The 20,763-nt window shown below is 42.9% G+C and overlaps 1 protein-coding gene across 11 annotated transcripts in view; it reads left to right on the top strand.

Moving 5' to 3' along the window:
• LOC137125252 (microtubule-associated protein tau-like) overlaps positions 1–20,763 on the top strand; it is a 49,999-nt gene extending 29,236 nt beyond the window's left edge. For 4 of the 11 annotated variants that reach the window (XM_067500421.1, XM_067500419.1, XM_067500420.1 and 1 more), the window contains 14 exons: positions 4,066–4,241; positions 4,926–5,000; positions 5,900–6,121; positions 7,264–10,002; positions 10,192–10,395; positions 10,573–10,710; positions 11,535–11,590; positions 12,795–12,912; positions 13,139–13,195; positions 14,091–14,401; positions 17,609–17,701; positions 18,392–18,473; positions 18,874–18,986; positions 19,090–20,763. In XM_067500421.1, coding sequence (XP_067356522.1) covers positions 4,103–4,241; positions 4,926–5,000; positions 5,900–6,121; positions 7,264–10,002; positions 10,192–10,395; positions 10,573–10,710; positions 11,535–11,590; positions 12,795–12,912; positions 13,139–13,195; positions 14,091–14,401; positions 17,609–17,701; positions 18,392–18,473; positions 18,874–18,986; positions 19,090–19,299 — 4,557 coding nt within the window. In that variant the 5' untranslated portion in view covers positions 4,066–4,102 and the 3' untranslated portion in view covers positions 19,300–20,763. The remainder of the gene's footprint in view (positions 1–4,065; positions 4,242–4,925; positions 5,001–5,899; positions 6,122–7,263; positions 10,003–10,191; positions 10,396–10,572; positions 10,711–11,534; positions 11,591–12,794; positions 12,913–13,138; positions 13,196–14,090; positions 14,402–17,608; positions 17,702–18,391; positions 18,474–18,873; positions 18,987–19,089) is intronic. The other 7 variants (XM_067500423.1, XM_067500424.1, XM_067500422.1 and 4 more) reach the window with 7 other exon arrangements.

Below are 20,763 nucleotides of genomic sequence, written 5' to 3'. Positions count from 1 at the left end.
TCTATTTAATTGAGCAGCAAACATTGGAATAAGAGTTAATGTAACTCTGGTTATAATAAATCATGTTTACAGACCATTAATCCATGGAAACTCATTCATCAATCCTTCGCCTTGTCACTTTCTGCCTATTTTCTCAGGAATGCATCCAGAACTGGTCAGTATACAGCCCCTGAACACGTTCTTATTATATTCAACCCTCAGTGGAAATTCTTTACCTACTGTAGCACTGCTGGTCAAAAGGAGGGCAAAGGAGACAACAGCTCAGCATTTTGAATTAATGTTAGGTCAATGGAAAAGAAAGAACTTCCAAATCCTGGGTTAATGCTTTAAATAATTTAACATTTTTTAATTTTTACTTCAAATCTGATTTTAAATTACAACACACAGCGTTGCTCTGGTGTCGTTTCTATGTTCGGAGGCGTTTTCAGGAATAAATAAAAAGCATACGATAAACTGTCTACGAGACAAACACGCGTGCACACGGCCGCTCACACTGAGGATTAAGGCCAGGTTGGCCTACAGAGACTGGCTGCCAGAGATTCCATCCTCTCTCCTAAATGGATGGTGACATTCCGATGTGAGCGCCGCTCCACGGAGGCCTGCCGACTGACCCAGATTGGGGTGGGGTGGGGTTGGAGAAAATGGGAGGGAGGCAGGGTTGGTAAGGCGCAGACGGAGAGTGAAGTGAGGTCGGATTAGGCATGGGGCGGGGGGGAGACAGTGGAGACAGAGGGATGCTGGGGCTGGAAGGTAGAGCAAAGTGTGGTGGGGGGGTTGGGGGGGAGGAAAGTGTGAAACAACAGAGCCAAAAGACAGAATAAAAAGAGGGAGAGAGGCGAGACAACCCTAGTGGAAGTCAAACCAGCCTCAGGCCTGCTGCCACACCTTCTCCTCCTCCTCCTCTCTGTAAGAGATCATACTAGTCGGCTCAGTTTAAGACATCAATATCAGGACGTGATGGGATTTGACAGTCCTTTTTTTGACTCCCCTTGCTGTCGATTTAACCCTTTCAAGTTGAACACAGTGTGATGGTTGACACACTGAGCGGTTGTTGGCTGCCACCAGGGCCTCTGGACTTTTATTATTGATGGTATCCGATGCTATAGTAAGAAAAATACTATAACCTACTAGTAAAGTTCTAATAAAGTGTCCAGTTGTGGAAAGTACTTAATATAACGTAAAGTGTTTCCTTTACCTGCTAACTCATACTTCTACTCCACTGCAATGTAGTAGGACATATCACACCTTTCTAACACCTTAATGTGCAAATTATGATTTTACTTTCACACACATGCCATAAATCTGCACACAGTATTGAGTAATGTTAGTTTACAAGAGCCCTGTGCGCGGATTTTGACAACTTTTAAGCAAAAGACCTGAGTATTATTTCCACCACTGAACATTTCTTCAGTGGTTTCCTGCTCATACAAGCAATATTTTTGCTGTGCTTTGTCGAGCTATGTTGCAAATTGCAGATATTCAATTATAAATCCTCCGATAGCAGCGATATGGTGACTGCCGTCAAACCAATGGTTAAAAAAAAAAAAAAAAAAAAAGGGTAAGGTTTTCCAATAATGCAAAATATGTCTGATTAAAATCTACTGCTATTTTTGGTCATGTTGTGTCTGGGAAGATGCCCACTGTACACTTTATCCATGTTTTTCTCTAACAGAATACGACTGGTAAACAGCTAAAAGGGAGCAATGAGAGAGGGCACTGTCGGATCACATTAACTGCACAAGGGTGACGGGGTGTGCCTGGAGAGCAAGGTCTGGAGGGTGGTCAAACCCAGACATCAGGATAAAAACTCACAATTTAACATGAGTTTACTAGAAGAGTTTAAGTTTGTTAGAGAACAAAACCAATCCTAAAAAAAAACAAAAAAACATTCAAACTTCAAAGACAACAACTTGGCTACAAGTAAAAGTCAGCTTATTAATGACATGGTGACAGACATGTGCATGGTACTGACAGCATGAAATCCCAGGCTACTTACTACCAATCCAAGGTTTCTCTACGCCGCCTCGAATTAAACATATTGGTGTGCAGTGATAGTATTTTGCAGTCTGCTGGCAGTAGAGCCAGAAAAATATAAAATACATAAAAATAGCCAAGAAATAATAGAGGTGTTTGCAATTTATCTACACCCCTGGGACATAATGCACTTGAAATTTGTGAGGGAAAAGTTTTGCTCCTCTTGTGTTTTCTCGTTGCAATTAATTGCCTGTCTGTCAAATGAGAACACGGCGGGTTTACTTCAAGCTGCCAAGGTTTATGACATCCACTGTAAGGACAATGTGCGAATGCCAAATGTGGCATAATATTGCCAAAAAAAGCAGCTGAAAGCAGGTCAGTGCAATTCCGAACCGCCCTCAGCACAATCTGACTGTCAAGCGCACCAGTTTTCTTCTGTAGCAACAGCTGGGCCTAGACTCGCCTCTTGACTGAGCCCTGGGCTGAGATATTCAGACTCAGACAGTTTGGCTCAGTTTTATTAAGTGTCAGTAGGTCTCTCTCGTCCTCCTCTTCGTCCTTGTTTCTCTCTTCTCTGATCCTCACACCGCACCTCGGCGGCAGATAGTAGCCCCCATCGGTGCGAGGCTGACGTCACGCAGCGCTGCAGGAAGGAAGGAAGGAAGACTTGTACCAGATAATTGTGCATTAGAATTTATTTTGTAAATATTTTGTTTAAATCAATGGTTTTATTTGTTTTTCCATTTTCAAATAATAGGGGATGCAAACTTTTGCACCCAACCGAAGATGAGAAGATTGTTAGCCACCGTTAGCCTGGCTTAGCATAAAGACTCGAAATTAGAGACAAAACAGCTTCTGCCTCAGTCCAAAGTTTACAGAATCTACCTGCAAGTACTCATTTGTTAATTAGTGAACTTGAATGAGATGGTAAAAGCACTTCCTCAGACAGAGTACATATACTGTAGGTACATAAAAAGGTGCATATAAAAAGCAAACGACCAAATGAAAAGCAAATGGACAAAGCTCAGACTTTAAGGTATCAAGAAGGTTACAGTAGAAAAGATGAATGACTTCGTTAAAAAGCTGATAATCAGACACAGGAATTAAGAAGACTGGACCCTCAGTTCTAATTCGTTGTGATGAAATTAACTGCAGCTGCTTTGATGCTAATGATGTGATTTCGCTAGGCTGCCAGGCAAGTGAAGCCCCCCTGCTAATCTTGTTTAAAAAGCAACATTATGTGTTTCCTCTTGAGGGACAACGGCTGCTTTTATGCCTCTGTTTAGAAACATGCTTGATCGGTTAGATTAGTTAGATTTGTCGCGCATACTGATTCGGCACTAACCTTCTCTTATGGAAATAAACGGCAATGAGATTGGTGGAACCCAGTGAGGGTCCCGAGAGCCATAGGTGCCGCTGTCTGTGTGTATGCATCCAGCATTTTTTTTTTCCTTTCTGTTGCTCTGAATGGGGCAAGCCTGTCAAAGCCATGTGATGGACCCCCCCCCCAACATTAGACCTGTTCTGGTTGCCACAGTAACAGTCTCCTCATCGTTGATGAGGTCATATAACGGGTGCATTCTCACCATTTCACCAGCTGCCTGCTGCTTATCTTTACGGTATCACAAATTCAATAATCATCCTCTATATACAAGATCTGTTTTGTTCTTTGTTGAGCTTTGTTGATGCCCTGCAATTTGGTCTATATTTTAACTTCAGACTCCAGTATGTGCATGTGTGTATTTAGAATGGGTGCTTATTAACCTTAAGCCCTTGTTGTTGGTGGCTGACGCCATATGTACCATTGCTGAGACCATAAAACCGCAGGTATAGACTGAGTAGGGAATTAGAAATCGATGAAGAATAACCAATGAGATACAGATATATTTTTCCCTGCTGTCTCAGCATGTGGATCCAGAGACAAAGAGCATTTGACTGAGCTGCTAGAGGAACTGTGTGGGTTCCTTGCTCCCTCTGGTGGGTGTCTGGTGAACATCATGATGCACCTTGATTTTGACTCACTTGTCCCCCTATCCCCTGCTTTTGGATATGTCACACTCCTCGTCTTCTTTTCTTCACGTGCCCCAACAGGTGACCCGTCTCCGTCCCAGTGTCCGAGCAGGCAGGCATGGCAGACGGTCGGCAGCCAGACGAGCACTGGGCCCCCCAGGGCCAGGAGAACGGAGAGAACGGCTACTCCGCCTACAGTTCTGCCTACAGGGAGAACGGATATCACGGCGGAGCAGCTGCACATCCTGGAACGACAGGTAGGACCATGGACACGGTGTGTTTGTGCACGTGTTAGTATTCATGTGCATGCGGCACTGTCGGTGATAATGGTAGGATTTTCTTCCACACACTGCCACCTGGCTATATGCTAAATGTGACTGGTTCCACATTGCTGAGCAAGCATGACTGGTTCCCAACTAACACTTGGACAGTTTCATTTGATGAAAACTGAATATCAGCAGTCTGTACATCTAGTGGTCGGTCAAGATAATTGCATAATAAAGCATAATATAACAGGAACTGTAAATATGCGTTAATGGATGTCGCCATAAAGGGCTGGTAGAGACAGAGAGAGTAGTGGAAATGTTTACAGAAAAACAGAAATGTTTTATTGTTGCATGTAAACGTTTATCTGCTGTAATGTGAATCTGTATCAGTGCACGTGAGGTTTTTCTGACATTTTCTGCACCATCTAAGGTAAGTTTGGGCTCTGGCTGCCTGTAGCCGTCTGCACAGAAAGCAAGTGAGCCACTAATCACGTCCCAGACGAGTGAAGCATTTGTGCTCTACATCCGCAACTCATCAAACACACGCATCCAGCATTTTTTAATTCACCCACAGAGTCAAAATTCAGCAGCATTATTAGTTTTTCATTCCCCTCCTCCCATCCATGTCTTGTCTTCCCGGTGTGTCTGTCTTTTTCTCTCTTTCTCCCTTCGCAGTGGATGACTCAGCCAATTTGCCTCCTTCCCCTCCCCCCTCTCCATCAGCTGAGCAGATTGGGCCCGTGGCACCAGGTACACACACTTATAACCACTGCAGACCACATTCAGAATGAACGTGTGAGTGATGGTGAGACTGACAAAAGAAAACTCCGAAAACCAACGGTTTTGAGGATTTCAAGACGTGACCGCTTACAGCAATCACGTGATAGGACAAACTTATCTTCTTTTTTTTGTAGTCCCTTAGTGTTAAACTGTGCTTTGCATGACACTTTATCTTCATATCATAACTTTAAGGAGTCTGCAGCATGAGCCGCTCTGCCATGTCCCGTTCACACTTTGCTCCACGTTGCCAGTATTAGCTTTCTAACACGTGCCCGCATGTTCTGAGAGACGCCCCCTGGATACAAGAGCTAGACAACAATACCAACATGTTTCCTTTCTTTAGGCCGTAGCTTATCAGCTGCCACAGGAGCCCTTCGTCTCGTTAGTCTGCTTTCGCCTCTCAACCAGTCTCCTCTGTTGTTCTTTTGCTCATTTTGTGTATTGATTTTCTCCACGAGTAAATCACAGATTAACTTTCAGCTCTCATTCACCGCATTCCCTGCATTGCATGTGGCATGCAATCACTAAACTGTAAAGCATATAGAGTAGACCCACTGCATGTTTTAAGGTAATTACTATTTATACATAAGCTATAGAACAAATCCTAAGATTGTTTTCTCTCATACTTTGATAAGCTATATTTATAACATTGCAGGGTTGAAACCATTTTCTTTGCAGCAAGACGAATTCAATATATTTTAAATCAGGCTCTTATAAATAATTTGATTTGATTTAATGAAACTAGCCTAGAGGTTGTGTTGATTGCATCCCGTACATCTCCACCAGAGCTGAAAGTGTTTATGTAATCCATGTAACCCCAGTTGTGTTCCATGTGCTCCATGTGTCATGTCTACCTTGCCTGGTCGAAGAAGATAAAATAGAGGTTGTCAGTCAACAACAGGTTGAGGAGGAGGCTCCAGAGGAGCCCGGCACTTGTCGAGAGGAGGTCGCATATGAGCAGCCAGGAGACTTGCTCTTAGAGCAGACGCATTATTTAACAGAGCCCCAGGCTTTGGGCTGCCAGCAAGCCCAGACACCTGAGGTCCTCAATGGAGGAAGTCATCAAGGTGAACACAGCCCGTCACAAAAAGGTGTGTGTGGTTTTATGGGGTCATGTGCATACAGCTGTGTGAGAGTACAGGGTGAATGTGAGTCTGTGAGTCATAACTGATTGTGCATGATCCTCTTGTGTGCCCCCTGTTTATGGGCACAAAGTCGTTCTGCTCTTGATTTGAAATTGCGATGCAAACTCAGGCTTTGCTGCCAATCTTCCCGCAGCTTTCTTTCTGTTAATCGTTAAGCTTCCGCTTCAACACCTGAAGTTGCCGTGTGCTAAATGATGGGACACAGCATTTTGATTTTGTGCTTTTGTCATGCAAAACATAACCATTTACTTGCCATCGGAGCGACACAAGAACATCCATACTGCAGTTGACCATTTCTGCACTTTCATATTGCCAGCTACATTGCCAATGCAAATATCACTGTCTAAACTGTCTAACATTGTAGAGTTGAGTGTTGCTAGAACTAGTTGTTTCTATATCTTTATGCAGGTTTTGCTGGAATATTGTGTGCAAACGAGTGCTTTCTACAGTACACCCACCTGTATGGGTGCTTCATCAATCATTCCTGAATGTATTTAAAGTCTGTTGTACAGTGTATGACTTGCTTTGAGTTTCAGTGTTTTCATTTCATCCCAAGGCCAATGATAATCCTGTGTTCCTATTGTTTGCAAAAAACACACTTAGAGCATTACAGGCCACCCTCATTGGACATGATATCATCACCCTTATCTTAAGTGAATCCAGAATACATTTGTATTTACAAAAATATAAGTTTCATTCACAGCCTTCTTGTACAACTAACTGCATCAAATTAAAGTGTCTTTGTCAATGAAATCATTGGGTTGACCATTTTAGTCAACGCTCGAGTATTGCAATAGGAATTCAACATATTTTTGTACGTGTGTTTCCTCTCATCTAATGTCATGCAACTCATTCCTCCATTCCAGTTGTGCACGCTAGTTTAGGTGCTGTGACCCCCGCCTCCCCCTGTGCTGTAGTCGCCTGCCGCAAAATACACTGTGCTGTGTGTTTTGCTTGATGGAGAGCTACTGTATCTGTGTGCAGATGGTTCTCGGCTTCACTGTACGGGCTAGCTTTTGTGGATGCTGCAAGCAAAGCTTTTAGCTAATGTGGCTCAGCGCGTTTGACAGTATCCTTCAAACTCACAGCCCAGCCAGAAGAATGTATCAGTAAGGCATCATGTGAAGATGAACCTCAAGTGGCGTTGCTACATGGGGAGCAGATGGTTGTTGAAGTGGCAACACCGGAAGGACCAGCACCCGCCTCAGCTGAACCTCCCCCTCCTTCCTTAGTTGAGCAAAGTAACCGAGACAGAAGGGATATAGTAGAAGGTTCTGCTGAGTGCCAAGTGCTTGCGGGGTCCAAACCACAAGAGACAAAACAGCCTTCACCACCAGTGGAGTCTTCGAAACCTATGACTGAAGAAAGACAGGGAATTGTCTCACCAAGCAAATCAGGAGTCTCTAAGATTGAAAGCAAGGAACAACTTGGGATGATAGAAGGGATGGATATGGAGGACAGTGAAACTCGAGGCAATAAATTGTGTGAGATGCCAGAGACTGATGGTCAAAATGTTGACCAAAGACAAAAAGCATCCAAATCAAGTCCAGAATCAGCAATAGAGATGAAAGCCATATCAGATAGTTTTGTGGAACATGAGCCAGGAGCAAAAACCTACTTTGAGACATCCTCAAAAATCCATGGAGAGGAGTTACAGCAAACGGAGAGCTATTATGAACTCAGCACAACAACAGAGGCAACGTTAAGTCGGGAAACTGGGAGCATCGTGAAGAAAGTAGAGGACGAACGGGATAAGAAAGTCAGGATATCTCCTAGTAAGATGTCCTTGGATCAAAGAAGCATCTCATTGAACATTATTGTTGGGTCCTTAGAAGGACATACAGTAAAAGAAGAGAAGTTGAGGACCCTCTCAGAAAGCTTATGTGCCATCAGTGGGAGTTTTGATGAAGCTGAGGTTCACCCTTTGACACCATCAGAGGAGAGCCATAAACCCAGCTTTCCTCCAGATGCCTCTGTTAACCCAACCTCCAGTGACTCACATGAGGATATTCACACAAAAACAGAAATTTCTCAACTTTCTGACAAGCACAATTCCAGTTCTGAACTACCAAACAGCCTTTCCGACACATTGGACCTGGCTGGAGCCATGCCACTGCCGTCACAAGAGAGAAGGGAGGTTGACCACATGAGACGGAAGTCAGTACCTGTTGATGTATCAGCTCTGATGGGGAGTTCTTTGGCCAAGCTTAACTTCCTAGATCAGAAGGCAAGAGTGGGGGGTGGTGAAAGTCAGTTGGAGGAACTGGGCTATTGCATCTTCAGTGAGTACTCGGGGCCCATGCCCTCTCCCGCCGATGTACCCAGTCCTGGGGATTCTCCACACCAGCGTTTTCCATCTATGGAGAGTGAAATTGAGGAAGAGGTTGGGGCCACTGAAACTGAAGGGGTGCAAAATGGAAGCAAACAGGCAGATGTCAAAGGATGTCTACCTGAGATATCTCAAAAAACAGTAAGTGAGAAGAAGGATTCACCAGCAAAGACTTCTTTGATTCTTGAAAGAGCTGTGACAAGTGGAGTAAAACCCGATCGTCTAAGAATCCCATTGTCTTCTTCAAAAGATAAACTGACTGGGCTTCCTGGTGACATAAAAATTCAAGTCATCCCTGAGGTGGACATCGAAAAAGACCCCTCCAGAGAAGCTTCACCCATCCCACCAGATAACTCATTTACTTTCACTCCTACAGAAACTGCAAGTCAGGCTCCCCTGACTCCCACTACCCCCAAGTCCCCAGATGATACAACATCAGTAAACCAAACTGTGAAAGATGTCTTACCAGATGCCAAAGTAGAGAACACGCTGAAGTCTGAAAGTATTGATTACACACAGCCAGAGCTAGACAAAGAAATGCTGACACCTGTACAGAAGGAACCAAAAGAAGCTAGTGAAGAACGAGAAAAAGGAACAATAGAAGTACCTTCAGCATCACCTCAGTCTTCAGGCGAGAGCACAGACAAAGATGTCAATGAGATTAAAAATGGGCATGCAACACTTGCAGGATTTGAAGGCATAACAAATCAAGATAACTCAAAAGCTCTTACAGGTTTAGGCACGACAAACCCCTCAGATGAGAAAGCTGCCCAAATCCAATTACAGGAGCTGACTTTGAATAAAGGTTTAGCAAAGCCACAAATATCCTCACCAATAATTATCATACCTCAAGCACAAGCGGAAGAAGAAGCAGAAGATGAGGACGATATTGAGATTGCTGAAGAGCCTCAAGAGATCATGGAGGATGCTGAAGAGTCTGCTGTTTCCAAGACAGATCAAGGTGAAGCTGGGAAGAAACAGCCAAAGAAAGAGGAGGTGAGGCTGATGGTGGGTGATCAGATGTTTGAAGAAGATCCAAAGTCAGGAGCAGAAGAATGGAGTCACAGCGCCATAAACAGTGACGATGGGGAGCCAGCTACAGACAGTTCGCACTTGTCTCCATGCTCCGACCATGACCAACCAACAGAAGCCACAGAGGAAGGAGGTAAAGATGAGGATGAGGATAAAGTAGCAGAAGGTGTACAAGTCAATAGAGAAGATGGGACAAAAGAGGAGCTAAATAAGGAACAAATGAAAGTAGAGGACGTGGAAAAAGTTGGTTCTCGTGAGCTGTGGAAAGAAAATGAGAAACAAATTATGAAGGAACAGGGTGAAAGGGAGGGCAGGCTGGAGGAAGAAGGGGAGAAAGACACTAAGATCAGTCAGGAGGTGGAAGAAAGATCTGAAATGATCTGCCTGACCAGTGAGGCAGCAAATGAGGAAACCACCATGGATGCCTCCATCCTAGACACAGACAGTGGCTGGATGGACTCACAAGGTACCTAGCGCTTGTAAAATAAATGAACATATCTTGTAAAATAATTGTTTAAGGCATTTGATGTATATTTGAACAGGAAGCGACTAGCATCAGAAAGCCTGGTGCTAGTAAATCTGAATGTATCCTTTGTAATAATCTCCTAGCTATGGGGTGGGGAATTAGTCCTCTTTTGATCCTTCTTCACTGCAGATGATGACAAAAGTGTCATGACTGAGCATATTGAAGCCCTTCCTCAAACCCAGAGTTGTACCAGTACAGCTGTGGTGGTGGTGGTGGACAAACCCGCCAAACGGACGCCTGGCAGAGGAAGGGGTCGTCCTGGCACCACTGACTGCAAAGTGTCTCGCAAGGTGCCCAGCCACCATCCAAGAGAGGACATAAAGAAGAAAAAAGGTTTCCATTCTGTATTCATGAAGTTAGATTAAACCATCTACTTTGATACTTTTCATACAGTAGCAAATTCAATAGCACTGTCACTAACTTGATGTTGAACACAGATTTGCCTCTTATTGTTATACACTGAGTTCGAGGTTTGCATGTTGGTATAATCCTGTCTTTCCTTTTTGCTAGTAGGCATTAGGAGGGCTGACCAGAATAAGGTGTCAGCCCTCCAAAATCGTTCTCCAATTCGAAAGAGCGTAGCCAAAGCGGCGGCCAGACATCCTAGGCCCGCTGTGCTTCACGGCTCTGCTAGACGCAAGGCCACAGGTGAACACTTTTCACCAGGAGTCATTGCCATGTGTAGAGAGAGTGCAAACCGATTGCAGCATGCGCCAACGAGGCCGAATGCTTTAACCTTTTTAACCTTTCATCCCAATTTACCCATTCGAAGTTTAACTTCTAATTTCACATTGAATTATTGACCGAAACCTCAAACAATGACGGCTCTCTCTATCACTGGCTCTGAGCAGGTGCAATGTAGCTGGCAAACATCCTGTGCTGCTGAATCATTTGTAAATCGCCACTTTGCTCTGATTTTCTCCATCGCCATGTTTCGACCCTTTAGTTTGGTCTTTTCTTTTGTGGTTTGATTGAATCTCCTTGTCTCAAATGGTGCGTTTTCAGCTGCTTCATATTTCATGTCTGTTTATTTCTGCTAGCAGATGCTGTTTTTATTTTTATTTTTATTTTTTTTTTTTGTGTGAGTGGTATCTGATGGAAACGGGTGCTTTTGTCATGATGAACACAACCTTTTGGGTCCCACCTTTTTTTTTATGTTTGCTGGAAACTGCTTCAAAGTGGTTTGTCTGGTGGCTTGGTGTGGGAAAATGAGTGAAGAGGAGGCTGATGCTTCTGTGAGCTGCATAACGTGTGATTGTCTGGTCTCTTTCATCGGGATGTGTCTGATGTTAGAAGTGATTGCAGGAAACAACCTTTGCTCATTTCAGAGCATTTAGACTTCAGGGTTCACACTGCAGATGAATGAGCACGTGTGTGTTTTTTGTGTGCTGTGTGAGTGTCTGTTCACAGCTGGAAATGTGTCCCCCTGCTGGTGTACACTCATCGTAACAGCAGGCCTGCTTTCTTTGCAGGAGCTGAAAGCCATCAGCCCCTCAGTGTGGCCCACCAGTCTAGGGAGAGGGCCACTGTAAGTATTATAGTCTGTGCATAATAGCAAAATTATTATTGGAATGGATTTTTCTTTTTCGTCTTTTTTTGAAGGCATCTCATTTAGTGGTTAGTGCTTTTGTGTTTAGTTTTTTTTTTAATCTTCATTCATTCTCTTAAATTAGACACAGTGACATCTTTCAATTGCTTTGTCAAGTTCACTGGCCTGTTACTACATGACAAATTTCAACATTTTAACATTGCATGCTATCATTTGTGTCTGTTTGTTTCTATGTGTGCGTATTAATTTTGTCTTGCATGTCTACCTCCATTCCTGCCTCTACCAGCCTCGGCAGAGAAAATCTGTGAGTAAAGAAAGTAGAGTAAGGGTAATAAAAAAAAAGAAAAGAAAATCAAAATAAAAAAAAAAAACTTATTTTGTGCAGTGTAGTGTCAAAAGTAATGACACCCAACAAAACTCCTTTCCTTTTCCATAATGAAACTCTTTTTCTTACCTTTGTGGTGGATGTAGCATATTGTATCTCCTTGAAAATATGGAGCTCTCGTCTTTCAAGGTTTCAAATTGTTCAATTTAAAATCACATAATCAATTCCGTATGCTGATCTCGTGTTTTAGCATCTGTAACAGTTTACAGATCTTATTTTGGAAATTCTATATACGTTATAAAACGTAGGTATAGTGAACATATTTGCCCAAGAAAATACATATCTCTCCTTAAATCATGAAACTACATTTGATCTGCTTTCTATCCATTCTCACTTTATTTCTCCATGTGTTTGTCATCTGCACATCCTCCTCCTATCCTGCATGCCCGTCTCCCTCTTGTCATGGCTGTGATCCAGAGCCCCACAAGGGCCGTTCTGTTAAAGATGGCAGTGCAGCGCCGGGCGTCTGATCACCGGCCCCCCCGGCCCGGCTCTGCCTGTAGTCTTAAACGGAGTCCTCTGGTGGAGGCGGAGCTCAACGAGGTCCGCCCCTCCTCTGCATGCTCAAGCTCATCACCTCTGTCCAACAAAAGGGCAGAGAAGGTAAAGATAGATAGATGGATAGATGGATAGATCGATGGATAATAAGGCAGATAAGGAACAATGCATTGAGAGTGCAATGCAAACAATGCAGTTAAAGGCCCCAGGTATCGATAGGCTACTGTATCCCGTGTCCCTCTTTGCTGCATGTGATGAAGCCTGGGTATTGATCCCCCGTGGGTGTGTGTGTTAATTCAGGAGAGAGCATACCGCAGCCCTGAGAAGAGGTCGTCCCTTCCCAGGCCGGCAAAGTCTCTGACACGCCACATTCCTGCTGCTGAGCAAGACGACAACAGCACCCCCTCCAGGCCTACGTGTAAGAATTCTCAAACACACACACACACACACACACATGCATTTACAACAGAACCTTCTAGCTTGATACACAATAGATTCTCCTTTATACTGACTTAAATAGCTCCCTAAAATCATTGTGTTTCGATCGTATTGGTTTTTTTTTAAATTTGACCTCACACCACCCTCTGCACAATGCTCTACTCTTCTATCTAACCCATTTCCCAACAATTCCTTTTCCCCTAAAGCAATCCGTACCAATTCCGGAGGGGACAGCAGGTCTGGAAGAACCCCTAGTATGGCAGGTTAGACCACCCAGTAGCTCCTCTTAAACCCTCATCCTCGACATACATCTTCCCTAGATGTCAGGGCTTTTGCTCTGATTTTGTTTCTCAGTAACATAATAATGTATATTCTGTATCTGAATAAGCAGTATACATCGACAAAGCATTGAATCATCTTGGTCACACTCTATTCAAAATGTTCTCTGCAGTTATCACAAAGTGTCTCACTGCATTCTCTGTGTGTACCTAACAGGGTTCAGCAAGCGACGGCTAATTTGCAGTATTTGTCCTTTTAAAATTGTGTATCTCATGGACTACGTTTTGCTTATCTACTGCTAAATAATAACTTTTATTGTCCATTTAGAAAGAAGTGCTTTTGCAAGCTTAGTAATTTCCTTTGTGGCCAAATGTGTCCTAAATCAATACAGATTTCATTGAAATGTTTTTAAAGCATGTTAGCTTTGTTGACACCTGCAGTTCCCCTAATCAGGGGGAGCAGGTGGGATCCATAACAACAGGCTGTTGTCGACTAAAATCCGATTGGCCTCTCTAGTATCCCAGCAACAAGCCATCGGCATTAAATGAATTTCACCTTCCTGTGTTTACTTTTAACGCTCCTTGCATGTGTGTTTTGTGGAAAATGAGCAAACAGGGCAGCGTTCGCAGCTTCATGAGTGTTATGTTTCCTAATCATTATCATCAGGAACAGATGAAGCATCATCTGTTTCTCTTATATCTATGTCTGTCTCTATTCCTGTCTTCCATCTCTTTCTCTATACACGAGACGATTTTCTATAGCTTCTACTATTAGTTCTTTCTTTCTTCATTGTTTTCCTACATTACAGTTGAGGTTCCTCTCATGTTCCTCCTTCCCTCACCCTTTTTTCATCCTGTATCAACCTCTCATTTCTCCTAGGTACAGACTCGGCACGTTCCAGATCAGTCCGCAGTGGCGCCTCCACCCCCGGCTCCTCTGCCGTCACCCCCGGCACACCCCCCAGCTACTCCTGCCGCACGCCTGGATCTCGCACCCCGGGCAGCCACACACCCAAGTCCTTCAGTGTCCTCCAGGAGAAGAAGGTGGCGGTGATCCGAACCCCGCCCAAGTCCCCGTCTTCCACCCAACGGCAGCTGAAGGTTCTCAATCAGCCTCTTCCCGATCTGAAGAATGTAAAGTCCAAGATCGGCTCCACGGCCAACATTAAGCATCAGCCAAAAGGCGGACAGGTAACAGGACTGTGTGGCAACCGAATCTCAAATATGAAATCACAACTGGTGCTAAATATGGATTTAAATAAACCATTCACATTACATGTTTCAATTTCAACATTTATTAGTACTTACCTCATTCTGCCACACAGTGGCAGTAAAGGACAAAGTTAGGTCCATCTACTTTATGAAAAGTACATCGTTTTAATATCATCAAGTGCTAATCATGCCACTGTCACAGTATTTTTAAAATAACCTTTTATGTGGCATTTTTTTAGTCATACTGCTGTGTCAAAAGCACTAGAGTGTGCTCCCAAAGTTGAGAAAGGCACATAATAAGAGGGGCAGGAACATTAAAGGAATATAGGCTTACATTTTTGACTCGTACTTCAACCGTTACAGAAATTAAATCTTAGGTATGTGCAAACACGTTGCTGTGCCTGGTGGATTTGCGACTCTACTGCACATCGCTTTATCATAAACCCTATCAACTGTATCCTTTTCATTTTATTCTCTCACCATTTGCTAGTCCGCCTGATTCTCGGTTTCTCTTTAAATGTCAGAAAATTGCTCACAAATCTTTGCTCACATCTTCACTTTCACTCACAGTCTGGTCTGCCTGTAAACCGCTGCCGTGCCGTCGATGTGTGTCTGCTTCCCCTGACTGTCCTCTGCCCTCTCCTTGTCTCTTGTTATCTCCGTCAGCCTGGATACACCATCATCGGCCGCCTGCGGCCTCTTCCTCTGACTTCCCTTGTCTTCCTTTTTTTTTTTTCATTCCCCAAATTTCTTCATATTGAAGCGATATCTTTCTTTAAATAGCGACACTTCACACAGCTGTCCTCTAACAAAATTCCTCAGAATCCGTTCACCGCCTCCAAGGAGCAGTCAACCTGCAGAATCGTTGCCTAAGGGAGCTGCTTACGTAGCTACCTCGCAGGATTTTCCTTCTGGCCCGACTATTAATAATTGCAAGCGGATGCAATAACTTATTAAGAAGTTGTTTAACACCCAAAGTGAATATATACCACTTCACTTCATTTTTCAAACCAAACAGTTGCTTTTTCTTGAACCAAATAATGAGCTAGATATAGCAGCCTGCTTGTCATGAACTGAAGTGGAATGAGCAATGAAAATTCTTGCTGTTGGCTAAGCTGAAGCTATTGTTTTTTAATCCAGACAAACTGGTTAACTGAACAGTCACCTCAACCTTACATTAAAGAATTACCTAGTGCACAGCCTTAGTTTTCCTTTAATAAAATGGTCACACGTAGAAGAAGGCACGGGTAGGTTTTATTCTATGGGAAGTAATGTGCGGTCGACTAATAGATGACTTGTGAAATTTTAATCACATAACCAAGGCAACGGACAGTCTTAATGTTCCCCGACTGTTATAGAGCGCTGACTTTTCATTAACCCCTTGTGAAATATTGAGGAGGACGCAATTCATTGTCCCTCTGCCTGCTCCCCTTTTCTCTTTGGGGAGAATTGGGACATAGGGGCAGAAATTTTTAATGAAGCTGGGTGACGCACGTCTTTGAGGAGCAGCAGCAGAGCAGGTTTTGTGGAGCACAGTCTGTGGTCTACTGGAGCTGTGCATTACACTGAGCTGATATTTAAATTTAAAAAAACTTTTATTTATTTATTTTTTTTTTACAGAAAGACCGATTTAATCCTGCGCACAAGTATATGCTCATCCATTTATCAGGATGTTGGGCTGGAGCAGAAAAGTTTCAGGAAGCTTATACATTTTGTTATGCTGTTACACAATGCGTCTTACATTTTATTTGCTGTATTTGCACACAGAAATGCTGTTGGGTATAAAGGCAAAAATATTAAATTGACTGTTTCAGTTCTGGTGTAATAGCATAAAAATGTGACTATTTTGAGTTTGAGGAGATTGTTGTCGGGTTCAGTGCAGGTGCTTTGTCATTGGTTGACCTTGCAGTTCGTCGGTGCTGCAACACTGAATAAAAGGCGAGGTACCAAATAAAAGAAAAATAAAAAAGCAAATAAACCCTGGGACGGATAATAAGAACTGTGTGTGTGCGCACATGCAAGGCTGTGCAGGTCAAAAGAATCCAGGTCAGGCCAGTGTAGACTGCAGACTTGGGCTTAATGGCGAAACGCTCGTTTTGATAGACATTTGTTTTCTCCCTTTTTTTCACCGTGTTATCATTTTGCCTATCTGAACTACCCTCCTCCTCTAATCTCCACAGAGTAACAAATGACATACACTGCATTACATTTATTTTTAATTACCCAAACAGGGCAAGGTGGAAATCAAATCCCAGCCCAAATCCTTCTAGAACAGTAACATAATGGAAAGGATTGTAAATGTTAATACATGTGGAGACACACTCATCATCGTACACTTCACTCAATTAAATGAGGCACAACTAGTGTTTTCCTTTTTCTTATTTTTTTTTTTAAATTGGATTTTGCTGTAGGTTCAGCTTATACATGATAAGCTAGACATTAGTCATGTTCAGTCATGATAATCTGAAGCACACGCCCAAAGGAGGCAATGTATGTGTGAGGTTTTTCTCTCTTCATCCTCTTTCTCCTCCTCCTCCTCCTTCTTATTCTCTTTGCAGCTGGGGCTGTCGTACCCCTCTCTCATGCTACTTTTATGTGTTCATCTGTTCACCCATCTGTTTGTCTGCCAACGGCTTGTTACAGTCAAACTAAAGAGGGGTTTGTTTTTAAAGTGCACTACATTTATGGTGATACTCTATCAACCAAGCAGTAGCCTTCAGTGTTTCTCTGTTTTTAGTAGCGTAGTGTTTTTATTTTATGATTTTTTTTTGTGTGTGTGTGTGTTTAGTACTTAAAAAAAATAGCTGATTTTACTTTTTTGAATTATACTCATTAAAATGTGCTGCGTGCTGCTAAAAAAACTTCATTTAAAACAGTGACAAGTTCAAGACTGGATGGATTAAAGCAGTGTATCTTCTGCATCCTGATAAATGCATTTATCCCTGCACACTATAAGGCTTTGGCTTTTTAGATCAACCAAAATTCAAATGCCCCGGTGTTAGAGTGAGTGCTGACAGATTGATAGGTCGTGGATTTAAAATTGGGACACTTTTACAGGATTACTTTGGGTGACAGCAGGGGAGGAGATGGGCCTTTCTAAGCTCCCTCCATCCTGTTGTAGAAAACCCGCAGTTTTCTCAGTTTATATATATATTTAAAAAAAAAAAGTCAACCTGTCATCCCCAGGTCATGATTCCAAGTGTTAAACTGGACTTTAGCCACGTTCAGTCTAAATGTGGCTCCCTGGACAAACTCCAGCACACGGCAGGCGGGGGAAACGTGAGTGACTCTGCAGAAAAGCACGTACACATTCAGTCGAGTACATCTAGGCGTGTTTGTGGAGTGTTTTCATCTTTATCAACTGTGTTTTGGGCCTCAGAGTTTCATCTTCTGCGAGCGTTTTCACCACAAATATCCTTTTAATATTTGCCTGAGGCCCGACACACAGTCCCTCTGTAGCAGATAATGTCCTAACATTAACCCCCCTTTACAGCATGCAGGACTGTCACCCTTTCTTTATTTAACTGTGTTTGCCTTCCCTATAATTCATATCACCCATGGACAATAAACTTTAATTGAAGCACCTGCTCCTTGTAGAGTCACGTTGTGCTCGTGTCTGTTTGTTTGATGTCTATCCCGTCACTCCTCGCTTTCGTGTAAACCTCTCTCCAGGGAAGTGACATCAGCGTCTTTGTGTCTATTGTGTGAACAAACACGGATTGACTGAATCTGCCTCCACCCCCAGAATCATGTCGTGTCATCTCGTGGCTGATTTGTAGCTTTACCATATTGAAAGTGTTTTTTTTGTTTTTTTTTCACTAGACAGATTTCTCCTCATTGTATTTCTGTGTAGCTTCCATGTCACCAATATGTTTGTGAAGCATATTGTTTTCCACACTGTTAGTTAAACGTTAACAAAGTTGTTAAAAGTTAAAACAGTTAACATGTGCACTGTGCTGCTGTCTGCAGGTCCAAATCCAGAGCAAGAAGGTAGACATAAGCCATGTCACCGCCAAATGTGGCTCCATGTCCAACATTCACCACAAACCAGGTACTGTATATACAGAAAACGACATTCACTATACGATACAGTATCCATATAGCCCATTGTTAATGACTTATATGAATTCATATTTTATAGACTCACATTATTGGGACCATTATAATAGTCGTAGTGATAACGTAAGAAGTTATGCTCTTCAATAAAGTGTGAGGATAGTTTTGATCATATCACCCGGCCCTATAAAATGCTATATGTACAGTATGAGACAGTTGAAAGCAGACAGCTTTTTAATACAGGAGGCTGGAGCACAGTGTCCTTTCTGTGCTCTGCAGTCTGCAGACAAAGGTTCTTTGCCCTGAGCACTGCTCGGGAGAAGCACAGGCCTGCAGGTGAATGATGTCCCGTGGGTTTGATGCTTTTCTTCTCCTCCTTGCTGTCTTCTTCCCAGGGGGAGGTAGTGTGCGCATTGAGAATGTGAAGCTGGACTTCAAAGAAAAGGCCCAGCCCAAGGTCGGCTCCCTGGGTAATGTCACCCACACTCCCGGAGGGGGCAATGTTATGGTAAAAGCAGCACACAAATATCTTGTCCACACAAAGTCTCTGTTGGTTTCTGTAAATAAAAAAGAGGCGCAAACACCCCTGACCTGACCACTCCCTGTGCCAGATTGAGAGCCACAAGTTGACCTTCCGGGAAACAGCCAAAGCTCGGGTGGACCACGGCGCAGAAATCGTTGTCACTCACACTCCTGGGGTGGAGACGGGAGGCACTTCCCCTCGTCTGTCCTCTGCAGGCAGCATCAACCTCCTGGAGTCGCCCCAGCTTTCCACGCTGGCCCAGGATGTCACCGCTGCCCTGGCCAAGCAGGGCTTATGAGCTTGTTGGGACCACTTTGGATCCTCAAAAAAAAAAAAAAAAAAAATTAAAAAATTGAAACCATAACTCCTCTTCCCATCAGTCTTGTCCACTCATTAACATCCAGTCTCGTCCCAATGTCCATTACTGCAACACGACCCCCGACACATTGGACTGTCTTGTCCATCAGTGACCCTTCCAGACCTTCCAATGGGATTTTAAGTACTGAATTACAACAAATCTTCATCCACTCCCTAAAAAGAGTCGCACCTAGTTGCTCTATGTTTGTTTTTTTTTTCATTCATTCATGTTCACTCAGACATGGACTTCACTGTTTTCTGTTTAGAGTATTAAAACATTAAGCCGAATGCTTAAGTTTGAGTGGATGTTTGTCAAAGAAGGCGTCTTATGGTTGTACAGTAATTTTAATTTTAAAAGCATCACATTCCACTTGTATGGGGACAAGCTTGAAGGTGAACCCATGCACATTGTCCATTCAGAATCTCTATGGTACTGAGTGGCAGATATAGCTATTAGATCCTAGACACTAGTCTTAAAAGATGCAACTGTGTGACAGACTGAACCTACACAAACATGGTGCGTAACCGTACTTGCAGAACAAATGGCTGATGAGCACGTCCGCGAAAATGTGACATTTTGAGTCATGACATGATTTTCTTGTTTGTTGGTTGGTTTGAGTTTATTAATATGATTTCCTGATATGTGCTGATTGTTGGACAAATCGTACTCTCTTGTTACATTTTCTTTTATATATATAAATATATATATATATATATATATGTCACTGTAGTGGAAGTTGTTAAAGTTTTGTACGCTCCCTGTGGCTGCACTGCTTATTAAATGTGGATAACCACTGCAGTTATGTCGAGTCAAGTTCTAAAAGGCTAGCTTTCCAATTGATTCTTTCTTTTTCCCCCTGTAAACCAATGGGCTGCTCTTTTTTTTTTGTTTTGTTTTGTTTTGTTTTGTTTGGTTTTAAATTAGCTCTGTGCTATTATTAGGCTTAACAATGCTGTTATGCTGGCATGGCATATAAATGATAAATAAATTACATCTATTTGGAGCAATCGTCAACTTTTTAGTGTGAGTGCGAATGGCCAAGGTGCATTTAGTGTTTATGACCTCAAGGTCACATCCCAAAAAAAAAAAAAAAAAAAGTCTCCTCATGCTTCTGTGAGTTTCCTCCTTTTGCAGAGACTGGATTGTGTAATATGTCGGGGGGAGAAAAGGGCCCCGCAGTTTGGGGAACGAGCGGAAAGCGCGAAGCTTTACGTGAAAACGTTCCGTTCGGCCCTTCGGTCCGTGACTGAACCATGACTTTACAGGAAACTAAAGCAAAATAAAAAAATAAAAAAAAAAAAAAAAGAGAGAAAAAAGGCAAAGATAAAGAAAAGGAAGAACCCTCAACTTACAGCTGTTAGAAGTCTTTAAAAAAAAGAAAAAAGAAAAGGGTAATAAACAAAA

The sequence above is a fragment of the Channa argus genome, chromosome 4 (genome assembly GCF_033026475.1).
Source record: "Channa argus isolate prfri chromosome 4, Channa argus male v1.0, whole genome shotgun sequence".
NCBI lineage: Eukaryota > Metazoa > Chordata > Actinopteri > Anabantiformes > Channidae > Channa > Channa argus.
The sequence above is the reverse complement of the archived record's forward strand: the minus strand, read 5'-3'. Positions and strand labels throughout refer to the sequence as shown.